Source organism: Squalius cephalus, assembly GCF_949319135.1.
Source record: "Squalius cephalus genome assembly, chromosome: 7".
Taxonomy (NCBI): Eukaryota; Metazoa; Chordata; class Actinopteri; order Cypriniformes; family Leuciscidae; genus Squalius; species Squalius cephalus.
In genome coordinates this window covers 19,831,207-19,843,509 of record NC_137128.1, presented here as the reverse complement: position 1 = coordinate 19,843,509, position 12,303 = coordinate 19,831,207, and the positions used below count along the sequence as shown (strand labels likewise).

Below are 12,303 nucleotides of genomic sequence, written 5' to 3'. Positions count from 1 at the left end.
AACACAATTGGAGTTAGCCCTATATTAAAAAATATCCTAGCTTTTCCAAGCTTTATAATGGGAGTGAATAGAGAACTGAGTGACGGGAACTGTGATTTTGAAGCCCAAAAAGCACACCCATTCATCATAAAAGTAATCCATACGGCTCCAGGGGGTTAATAAAGGTCTTCTGAAGCAAAGTGATGCTTTTTTGTAAGAAAAATATTCAGATTTATGACTTTTATAAACTATAATCACCGGCTTCCGGTAACAGCCGTACCCGAGTCGACCTCTGCCCAACAAGAGACTGTCCAGTCAGAGATCGTAAGTCATAGAGATCTCAAACTTGGTGTGATGGTAACAAAATTTGAGTTTTTGCTCACAACCCTTGAAACAGGAGGGCAGCCGCCGCTCGTCTGTACATAAAATATTCATCCAAAACATAGACTTCTATATAAACTGAATCAATAATAAATTGTAAATGTGTTCAATATTCTTAAATACTACTTAAATACAAGTAATAAAGTGAGCAGGATATATTCAAATTTAGGGCACGGCTTCTTCAGGCATGTATACATGATATGCAGAGTCCTCCACAGCTCTACTCAGTATGAATTTCCTATATGATCCTATACAAATGAGGTTTATGAAGAATAACATGCCACACATGCTTTTCTGGATAATCAGCACATATAAACACTGAGAAGAGTGGCTCTATTGTTGCTGAAGCGAAGTAAACTTATGTCATGTGAATGACACCATCCTTACAGTCACAAAACATCCATTATGCTGCAAGCGTGACATCAGAGATTCACTTTGTGGGATGTCCCTCCAGTCGGCCTATTGTCTTTCCCACAATGCTTTGAAAGACATCCTTGCTTTTCAGTGTCAGTCAGCCTGCCTGCTAGGCACACACATGTGTTAGTGTGAGCGTTTGTGTGCGTTCTCCATTTGCGGACATGCTGTTTAGTGTTTCGCTAAGAAGACAATGAGAAACCTCTTATTGTCTTGGTGGAATGTGGCAGAAGACAACGGGAGAAGTATGTCATCGCCCCGAGAGCTTGGCACCAATGTCCAGTCAGCTTGCACTGTGACACACCACAGAATGAGAGAGACAGGTAAACAAAATGACAAAGAAAGAGAGATGTGACAGTTACCAGTCCTGCGCTACAGCCAAAGCAAATGAGGATGGTGTGTGTGTGTGTGTGTGTGTTTGTCAGAATTAAGCTTACTTAAATATCACTTTCTAAAGCAGGACGATGAATGAAAGTCTTATGTTCAGGATACAAGAAGATCACATTTGGAAATGTTATGATGTTTATTCAAAAGTTTGAATCAAGGATTGGAAGCATGCACTGAGGAAAGGTGAGGAAAATCTCCATTAGTTACAATTATCTCTGTGGTTTATAATGATGGATTTCATCATTTCTTCCAGCGTGATGAAAAACTATTTCAATAGTATACACTTAATTTAGGTAATGGAGGCATAGGTAAAGGTTGTGTTACACATACTGAAGCATTTATTTTGCATTCAACTGTTCTAAGTAACACAATTGTTTTAATAAGTAAAAAAGTAGATTGAGTTGTTATAGAGACATTGTAAACTGGCAGTGTCTCCACAAGTTTGTGACATTTTTATGCTTTTTAAGGTTGTGTAATAGAGCCTTTATAATTTCAGATTGCAAATGTTCCTATAATTAATCATATATACTCACAAACTCATGAGCTTTGAAGGAATTAACTGAATCAGAGCGTTTACTGGATCTGTCTTTACTGAGAGTCGATTAATATTACGTATGTGGAAATATTCCAAACGAATGACAAAGTTTATATGGGCTTCACCTTCAAATGATAAAGTAATGTCAAAGATGACACCCAAACTTTTAACCTGTTTAGAAACAAACACTGGAAAATTATTATCAAATTATCAATATTCACAGAGGAACATTTAGATTTGGCCAGATTGGTTTTTGAACCAACAAGTATTTCAGTTTTAAGTTTAAGAAGATTTGATGTGAACCACTCTTTAATCTCAGCTAAACAATCTGAGAGGATAAATGGAGGGAAATTAGAGGTAGGTTTGGAGGACAGTCAAAGTTGGGTGTCATCGGCATAACAGTGGAATTGAATACAAAATTTCCTAAAAATATTACCAAGGGGTAAAAGATAAATAATAAATAAAAGAGGACCCAAAACTGAGCCTTGGGGTACACCAGTATTGATGTACGAAGGCTTTGATCTAAACTGCTTGTACAAATTAAGTATGACCTGTAAAATAAGATCAAAACCAAGTCAAGGTGTGTGTGTGTGTGTAGCCTATATACACACACACAGATATTATATATTTACAAACTTTTATGTTAGATGTGATTATTTGCAATTAATCGATTTGACACAAATAATACATTGTTTGAAACATGAAATTCTGAAGTAGAAAAACTGAAGTACTATTTTTTTTTAATAATCTATTTTCAACTAATAATAATATAACGAATATACTTATAAATTAATATCAACCTAGATAAATAAATGCTGTAAACTTAACTTACGTTAATGCATTGAACCTTTTTGTAAAGTGTTAATAACTGTAAAATGTGTTGTGTCTGACCATACAGCGTGGAGACAGCATACCGCCAGACGTCCCTTGAGATGGAGCTTCTCCCTCTGAGTGTGATGAGTCCTGGAGCACACCTTCATCTGCATGCGGACCCTTTGTGGCTCCAGCGCCAAGCCGTGGAGGACCAGGTGGAGCTGTGGTGGTTCAAAAAGCCACACGTCTCTCTTGTGTGCTACTGCTTTTCAGTGGCCATGGTTCTGAGCCTGGGCTCGGCTGGCGTGGGGCTCCTCTCCACCGCCTCTTCCGCTGTTGGGCCCTCGGTACTGTGGCGCTTGGGCGTAGGGTCTACTCTCTGTCTCCTGGCACTGGTGGTCCTCATGAAGCAGCTGCTCAGCTCTGCTGTGCAAGACATGGGTTGTATACACAGCCGCAGACGCATCGAGCAGCTGCGGAGTGGAGGAACGGCAGATCCCGTGCTGTTGCTCTTCACTGGCCTGGCGCTGGTGGTCTGTGGGACTACGCTTCTCAGTCTCACCAAGTCAGACATGCTGCTTTCTGGTGTGACCCTCCTGGCCAGTGGGGGCGCTGTGGTGCTAGGTGTGATGGCATATGGAGTGATAGTTTATGTGCAGGGGAAGAGAAATGCGAGAAGGCGAAGGCGACGAAGGGGAAGAGTGTATACGGTGACGGGACAAAGGGACCGTCCATGGAGGGATTCAACATCTAGTCAGTCGAATTTGTTATGAGAGATAAATTGAGAATTCCTTCTGCCCCTGGTTCCTACATGATGATAAAACTTATTTCCACATATTGTTCTGTTAATTTTACACCTGCAAAATAAATGGCATCATGCATTCTCTGCAGTTTGTCTAGAAGACATCTTTGACAATCAAACACCTCCAAAGCAAATAATAGCATTGCCATTTCTTGCTTTATGTTGTATTTTCTGAGCGCCAGGCAATGGAACGCCCTTATAGTTGGAAGTCAAAGATAACAAGTAGGAATATCCCATATCCATATGGAAGAATTCTGAATGGAAAGCAGTATGTGCAGTAGATTACAATAAAGCATATGCCTTTGAATACTTTATCCCAAAATGCAATGCATTCAGCTTCACCGTCCATCTGATGAATTCTGGCCTTCTTCTCGCACTATTTCGGTGGCAAAAAAGTAAGTGTACTATGCTGTTGTTTACATGAAGTGTGTCGTTCCACACAGCTGTCTACAGATAGCACCAAAACCAGCAGTGTCAACAGTTATTTCTACACACGTTCCAGAGTAAATCAACCAGCTCATATTTGTTGAATGGCCAAAACAAGAACAAGTATGCACACTTTGCTGAATAAATCTATGAAATCTATATACAGCTCTATAAAATATGTGTAGCCGACATGTGATGTAGTTTAGCTGTAAAGTAAATTGTGATGCGCTCTTCATGATTATGTTAATTCACATAAACTAAATACATTCTAATCTAATCTTATGCTACGCAGTTATTGTGAAATCTATGTAGCCTACATATCTTTGTTCTATTAAGTGTGGAAACGACAGAGGCTGCATCCTATTTATTTAAAATAAATTACTTCACAACCGCTTAAAAAATGTATTCTAAAATAGAATGTGTGTAGTATGAATAAAATCTGGAGGCACTACATTCGCCATGTTGTCATTATCATGTGACCTACCAGCGTCAGATACGTTGCTTCACTGCTATTCAGAAGTGTGCCATTTGGGACAGGGCCATCCTCTCCCGTGGCCTCATGGGATAGTAAAGTGTTTATCATATGCACACTTCAGAGTCTCGCCAGAAGTAGTAGGTCTTCTGGGTACTTTTTGCCTAGTCTTACTGTGAATTCAGACACTTTTGTCACACACTGTTTTTCCACAAATATATATAATAGCAGAGAAGTATTGATTTCGGATGCAACCAGTGTCTTTTTTCATGTCTGAAGTAGCCTATTGAATACTTTATTGGAATTTTTTTTTTTTTTTTTTACTTTTTATTTATTTTACAAGACGTTAAGACGTTAAGGCAGATATTCAAAATAAATGCCACAATGGAAAATAAAGAACTTTGTGATTTTAAGAAAACAAATCTAAATGCTGCAAAAAAGAGAGAAAGAAATTAAAAGACTGAATGGAAGGCAGGATTGGAATAACTGGATGACATTTGACAAAACGTGCAGAGCGCACACTCATTGGAATACTATCCCAGAATGCAATGCGTTCGACTTCCCCTTCCATTCCAATCTGATGAATGGACCAGAACTGCTAGTGTACTGGAACACTACTCATACTATTTCTGTGGCAAAAAGTCTGTCCTACAGTATACTGAATTCATCCTCTGTCTTGACTTGTAGTGATGCTGTAATGTCTACTGTGCGTCTGCGTCTGTCATTCCACACAGTTGACTACAGATGGCGCAAAAAGCTAAAAGTCTAAACTTTTTTTCCAGACTAGTTGTTCATTGAACCAACTCACATTTGTTGAATGACTAATGTTTTAAGTATGTACACTGTTAGGAGATCTTTATGATTGTTTTATTTCACCTAAACTAAATCAATTTTACACAAATTGTATGCCAAGCAGTTATATTAATTTAGAAATGCTTTTATTGTGAAATCTATGTACATACAAAGCATTGTAAGCATCTTTGTTCCATTGGGAATGACAGTGTCTTTTTTTTTTTCATTTGCTGAATTGAAGACACCACAAGTTACCTTTTTTTTCCTTCTTCTTCTTCTTCTTTTTAAACAAGAGATTTTTAAAGGAAAATCTACACTTGAAAATAAAACAAACAGTGAAGAATGAGCTAAATAACGTAACAATTGTATGGCAAACAATTATTATGGGTGGATTAATTAAGTTTGAGGTGTTGAGTTGTTGTTTGAACTGTGTGTGATCATAAGAAAACAAATATTTGGGGATTCACCTGAATATGAATATTTGGAATTTAAGTTAAGAAAAGTTAAGATTATTCAACAGCATTTGTGGCAAAACTTAATGTTAATTACCACTAAACATTCTTTTTTTTTTTTTTTTTTGAAACGAGGCACTTACAGTGGAAGTGGATGTTGCCAATTTTGGAGGATTTAAAAGTAGAAATGGGAAGCTTATAATTTTATAAAAGCACATATTCATTCTTATTTTAAAACCTGTGTATCATATAACTGTAAAGCTGTTTAAACCATCATGTTTACAGTCATTTTCAGGGTTTCAGCCAGGTGTTATGTGTCGTGATGATGACAACCCGGTCTCATGAGATAACTTAACTCTAACTAATTATGAAATCACAGCTAGAAAAAATAAAAGACTTTATATTTTACATATATTTAAGGCTAAAATCATTTTCCAAAATTAGTTTTCTACATCTGTCCATTAATTTATTTATTTTTATTTTTTTTTTTTTTTTTTTGGGGGGGGGGGGGGGGGGGGGGGTTATGACTGTCAGTTTTTTATGACTGACTTTGTCCTATTGGGTAAATTATTTTTGGCAAATCGTCTGAAACTTCACACACATTCAAATGCATTTTCACTATCTAAAAAGTAGTTAAATGGCCTTAGTTTCAAAAACATTAAAAAAGCTTTATTGATATTCTTGTGCTACAATATTTCATTTGGAACTAACATGTGAAAATGTCAAAAACTTGACACAAATTCAGATGCAACTTTACTGCCTGTAAAGTATGAAACCATGTCTTAGAGTTTCAAAAAGCATTAACCCTTAAATGCATACCTCGGGTCTTTAGTGACCCGGGGCGTCATTTACTTCCCTCTTCATTCAGTTTTTAAAGTAAGACATCAACCTTCTTAGTATTCCTCAATCAATTCATTATAAAAAATATTAAAAAAAAATAAAAAAAATTGTAAAAGAATACTTGTTTTTCCATTCATTTTTGTACAAATCGTATAGGGTCGCTAATGACCCGAGGTGTGTAACAGTGTCAGTATATTTTTTCTGCACAACAATAATTGAATCTTCAATGACTGAATAAGACCAATTCACCTTTATTCCACAAGGTGGCAATGTCTGATACTCAATGATGAAGTGACGTTTCACTCATAGTTACCACAGGCAGAAAACAAAAGAATAGGAAGTTTCATCAGCACATTTTTGGAGCATTTGCTTGTCAGTGTAGTGAGGCCATAGTGGCATCTTTCCTGACCTCTGGCTGTAGTATGGATCACATCTTCCAATCTGGCATAGGATAATATAACAAAATGCCAGACTTCCACAGCAATCTATAACTTATATTCTTTATCTCTGCCATCACCCTCTCTGCTTCCATCCTCATTGATCCTCAACTTCTTCCTTTTTTACTACTTCCTCTCTGTTGTAAGGCTGGAAGATGTCAAGCCGTCTCATTTAACATTTTAACTCTCTCTTGCTAAATTAGCATCTCCATCCGAGACAAAACACACTCAAGTCAATCACCTCGGTATTGTCTTAATTTACATTTCTTTCCCTTCACCCCCTCTTCCCCCATCTCTTCTATCCACATGCTGAAACCATCTGAAATTCACCCAAAAATCTATATGGTTTAATGTGAACAACTATCATACAACACTATACATGTTCAGTATCATTAGAAATGTCTCAGTGCGACTGGTACAAAGGCCACCAAGGCCACAGAGTGTTTATAATGGCAAATGCAATTGGGCTACATTGTAAAAAAGCACAATTTTAATCCTATTTTTTATGGAATATTGCACCATTGGCCTATACATGTTTTATCTGTGCACGACATTTTTCACGTGTCCTCGTAATCTTAAATCAAAATAACTTCTGCTCCTTCTTGCAGCTCATCTCTTCTCTTCTCTGATGATGTGTTTACTGGCATGAGGGCGGGACAACCTGTCAATCACATGACATCACAGCAATAGCAATCCACAACCATCCAGTCAATTACCCATGATCAAAATCACGTCCCACCCTACATTTTTTTTGTTTGATAAACCGTTTCACTCATATATACGTCAAAATTGATAAAAAAAAAGACTTGTAACATCCGTTTCATGGAACTTTAATGAGGGCTTCTGCTGCTGCCCATTTACTTCTATTGTAACTGCCATATTTTTGCTTCTTTTAAAGAAAAGGAGGGATGAACATCATGCCATACATGCTGTTGATTAAACTTAACTTGTACTGAGCTCAGAATATTGCTTTAATAAACTGACTGCTAGAATGCATATTCTTTGAAGAACAATTTATTTGAAATAGAAATGTGTAACAATATAACATCTTTACTGTTAATAAAAGCATACATTTAAAAAAATGTCACAGTAATTCCAAACTTTATGGGGACATAGCAGTACACGGACAAAACCAGTTTATATAATTTCTGGAATGACCAGTTCATCATCACTGTCTTCAGCATCTTCCAGTTGGTTCTCCTCTTCCTCTTCTATCTCTCTCACACTTGCCTGGATGTAGTTGTCTTCGATGAAGCCATCATCATCCTCATCATCTGAACTTGTATGTCTCATTCTACCCCTCATGCCACGCACTGGGATTTCTCCCTCCAGCGCTCCGGCTTGGTTGATCTGGCTGGCTGTTTCTTGGTCCAGTAATAAAGCGTGACTGTTTCCGGCCATCCGGCACCATCGGAAGAAACGGTATCTCACGGCCAGTGCTATGAGGAGTCCGATGGAAAGCACTGCTGTCAAAGCACCGAGCACAGCAGGCCAGCTGGAGTTCCCTTCGGCGACTCCTGCTGTGTCTGACGAAAGAGGTTACAGTACATTAGGAATACATAGTGTGTATTGGTTTTGATGGCAGTGGCTTGTGTCTCTAGGAATTCACAAAACCATACATTGAAACATATTGTAATATTTATTATTTCAGAGATTGGTTCAGGTCAAGTTTCAGTAAAATAAAAGCTCTATGGACAGAATCCTTACCACACACTCACACACATTGAGTTTCCATTTTTTTATGAGGACTTTCCATAGACATAATGATTTTTATACTGTACAAACTATATATATATAAACATAATTCACATTCAATGGAAGTTTAAGGTCCAATGCATTGCATGAGGTTAAACATTAATATAGCCACAAGACCTAGTGTGATACATTTGCTTAATATTGTCTTTTCAATTCCTGTCATCAAAGCCATTAACAGTGCGTTCAACATGAATTACATTGGTAATGTGTAACCAAAGAATTAAGCTGCAGTATTACAAAGTATATATGGACCAAATTATATAATATAATATAATATAATATAATATAATATAATATAATATAATATAATATAATATAATATAATATAATATAATATAAGAATTTATTGTCTGTGTAAAGTAAAAAAAAAAAAACAGAACATCATTGTTTAATTATTACTGTGCTGATTTTAAGAGGTGTACGTTACAGAGGTGTATGTGTTTTTTTTTTAAATAAACACTAATGCTAAATTTTGGTACTGTCATCAGCTTCAATTAGAGGTTGATTTGCTTTTTTGTTTTTTAAAATAAAATTTCACACAGTTTTTGCCATGTAAATAATCTGACAAGAATATATATATATGATGCATGTTTTATGTTTGACAGGGCTAAACAGTGATTAAGGCATTAATTAGATACTGTTCGTTACCGTTTAATGATGATGAAGTTAGGCCTACTTGTTTTTCTTCAGAAGTCAGACATTCATGAGCAGACATTGCCATAACCAAATATGTCATTAGAACCATGTTAACTCTGTGGTGCATGATATTTCCCATGATGCCCTATCTAGAAGAAACAAAATAATTTTGATATCATGATCATTTTTGTTGTTTCCATAAATCACCCTTAGTCTGTCATATCAATTTCCTGATATGAACTCACATGAAACAGTCAAAGCATTACATTTTGTCTAAATTAGAAGTACAATAACTCATTTTGAGGCACAGAATAGACAAGAACTTACTTGATAATATGTTATGTCATGTTACTGTAGCATTAATGCTTACAAGAATGTTCACAAGTGCAATGCAATGCACAATAGTCGTATGACCATCATGTGATCAATTGAAAATAGAAATACATCATCATATAGTCAAAAACATATTGAAATTACAGTAAAATAAATAGAAATGTTTTATACATACCTGGTACTTGGTACAATACAATAATTCAGCGCAATTGATTATTTTTGCATCATGTTGGAAAAGTGCGGAGTGAATCACAATGAAGGCATCTTGAGCAAAGGTTGAAAGAGGTGTAACTCATCTAGGTTAATGGGTAATGTTTATTATCTGTTAACTCATTTCTATTTCCTTCTGTATTTGCTGCTATCATCTGATCTACATTTTACATTTAAATACAGTACTGGCTTAAAACATAGTCTGTTATAGACTCTTATAGTTTGTAAAAAGGAGTACAATTTAGTATACTTTTACAAAGAGTACTTGCAAAACAATATACTTTGAAAAGAATATACTTAAGAGTGACCTAATGTTTTATAGTCTACAGAAACTGCCTTCTAAACTACAGAAGAAGAACCTATATCGCTGCTAAGAGGTGTTAGTGAGATCAGAAGGGGGCGCTACATGTTCCAATGTCCCAATATAATGATGGAGATATATGCAAATGAACTGTCCTTAAGATAACATGTTAAGCTATCTTGTTGTTCTAAATCCAAAACTGTTTCTTGAAAAAAAGTTTAGTTCATGTCATGCAATATTTATCAGTCACGGCCTCCTATGAACTGGCTTTATCCTTCTGAGGGCTGTTCCATAAAACAAGATTAGAATACAAGACAGGCTTATTTTGGTTAGTCAGACTTATTGTCGGTGGATCCTGTTTCATAAAGCAAACTTAAAATAGTTCAAACTCAGTTACTCTGGCAACTTATGCTGGGAAACTAGCCTGGTCCAGGGCAGGCTAACTGTCAGGCTAAGCCTGAGTTGTTTCACAGATCCTCTAACACTGACCGACAGGAACACAATGATATTACCACTGGCACTCTCATACCATTATTTGACTTTATTAACCACTATCAGTCCAAAAGTATACAGAAAATCAACATTGATAATGATACAATGATAAATGAGACAATATAGACCTACAAAAGTGTTAAATTATATTGTATATGAAATGTTTATATTAATATAATATTTTTTTCTTTTACATAACAATTGATATTATACAATATAATTTATATATACAGTGGGGAGAACAAGTATTTGATACACTGCCGATTTTGCAGGTTTTCCCACTTACAAAGCATGTAGAGGTCTGTAATTTTTATCATAGGTACTCTGCAACTGTGAGTGACGGAATCTAAAACAAAAATCCAGAAAATCACATTAAGTAATTAATTTGCATTTTATTACATGACATAAGTATTTGATACATCAGAAAAGCAGAACTTAATATTTGGTACAGAAACCTTTGTTTGCAATTACAGAGATCATACGTTTCCTGTAGTTCTTGATCAGGTTTGCACACACTGCAGCAGGGGGTTTGGCCCACTCCTCCATACAGACCTTCTCCAGATCCTTCAGGTTTCAGGGCTGTCGCTGGGCAATACGGACTTTCAGCTCCCTCCAAAGATATTCTATTGGGTTCAGGTCTGGAGACTGGCTAGGCCACTCCAGGACCTTGAGATGCTTCTTACGGAGCCACTCCTTAGTTGCCCTGGCTGTGTGTTTTGGGTCGTTGTCATGCTGGAAGACCCAGCCACGACCCATCTTCAATGCTCTTACTGAGGGAATTCAGGAGGTTGTTGGCCAAGATCTCGCGATACATGGCCCCATCCATCCTCCCCTCAAAACGGTGCAGTCGACCTGTCTCCTTTGCAGAAAAGCATCCCCAAAGAATGTTTCCACCTCCATGCTTCACAGTAGGGATGGTGTTCTTGGGGTTGTACTCATCCTTCCTCTTCCTCCAAACACGGCGAGTGGAGTTTAGACCAAAAAGCTCTATTTTTGTCTCAGACCACATGACCTTCTCCCATTCCTCCTTTTGATCTTCCAGATGGTCATTGGCAAACTTCAGACGGGCCTGGACATGCACTGGCTTGAGCAGGGGGACCTTGCGTGCGCTGCAGGATTTTAATCCATGACGGCGTAGTGTGTTACTAATGGTTTTCTTTGAGACTGTGGTCCCAGCTCTCTTCAGGTCATTGACCAGGTCCTGCCGTGTAGTAATGGGCTGATCCCTCACCTTCCTCATGATCATTGATGCCCCACGAGGTGAGATCTTGCATGGTGCCCCAGACTGAGGGAGATTGACCGTCATCTTGAACTTCTTCCATTTTCTAATGATTGCACCAACAGTTGTTGCCTTCTCACCAAGCTGCTTGCCTATTGTCCTGTAGCCCATCCAGCCTTGTGCAGGTCTACAATTGTATCCCTGATGTCCTTACACAGCTCTCTGGTCTTGGCCATTGTAGAGAGGTTTGAGTCTGTTTGATTGAGTGTGTGGACAGGTGTCTTTTATACAGGTAACGAGTTCAAACAGGTGCAGTTAATACAGGTAATGAGTGGAGAACAGGAGACAGCCCTCTACTCTCCTCTCCACTGAAAATTAATTTGGAGTGATAAGATATAAAGAAGATAAGAAGATAAGACATGACTATAGAACAAAAAGAAAATAAACTTGACTGAAAATAGAGATGTATTCACCTTGGCTGCATTTTGTCTTGTGTATTCATGCATAGCTATGTCATATTACAGAACATTACATTTAGCTTGTTTTACTAAAACATATAATTTTCAGTAAAAAAGTAATTAAGTATAGGTCAGCATTTATCATTATTATTGTGCGTTGGGGTGGGCT

The 12,303-nt window shown here is 37.2% G+C and overlaps 1 protein-coding gene across 2 annotated transcripts; it reads left to right on the top strand.

Annotated features, from left to right (window-relative positions):
• The first annotated feature begins 842 nt into the window (after window positions 1-842).
• On the top strand, window positions 843-3,731 carry tmem125b (transmembrane protein 125b). 2 transcript variants are annotated; one of them, XM_079877164.1, is made up of 3 exons: window positions 1,058-1,097; window positions 1,262-1,344; window positions 2,595-3,731. In XM_079877164.1, the coding sequence occupies exon 3, from the start codon at window positions 2,629-2,631 to the stop codon at window positions 3,280-3,282; it is 654 nt and encodes a 217-aa protein (XP_079733290.1). In that variant the 5' UTR covers window positions 1,058-1,097; window positions 1,262-1,344; window positions 2,595-2,628; the 3' UTR covers window positions 3,283-3,731. The 2 variants fall into 2 exon arrangements, with proteins under 2 accessions (XP_079733289.1, XP_079733290.1); XM_079877163.1 differs by lacking the exon at window positions 1,262-1,344 and having other exon boundaries at window positions 843-1,097.
• Window positions 3,732-12,303: the final 8,572 nt, after the last annotated feature.

Coding starts and splice junctions, on each gene's coding strand:
- tmem125b (XM_079877163.1), top strand. CDS start 2,629: ATGGAGCTTCTCCCTCTGAGTGTGATGAGTCCTGGAGCACACCTTCAT.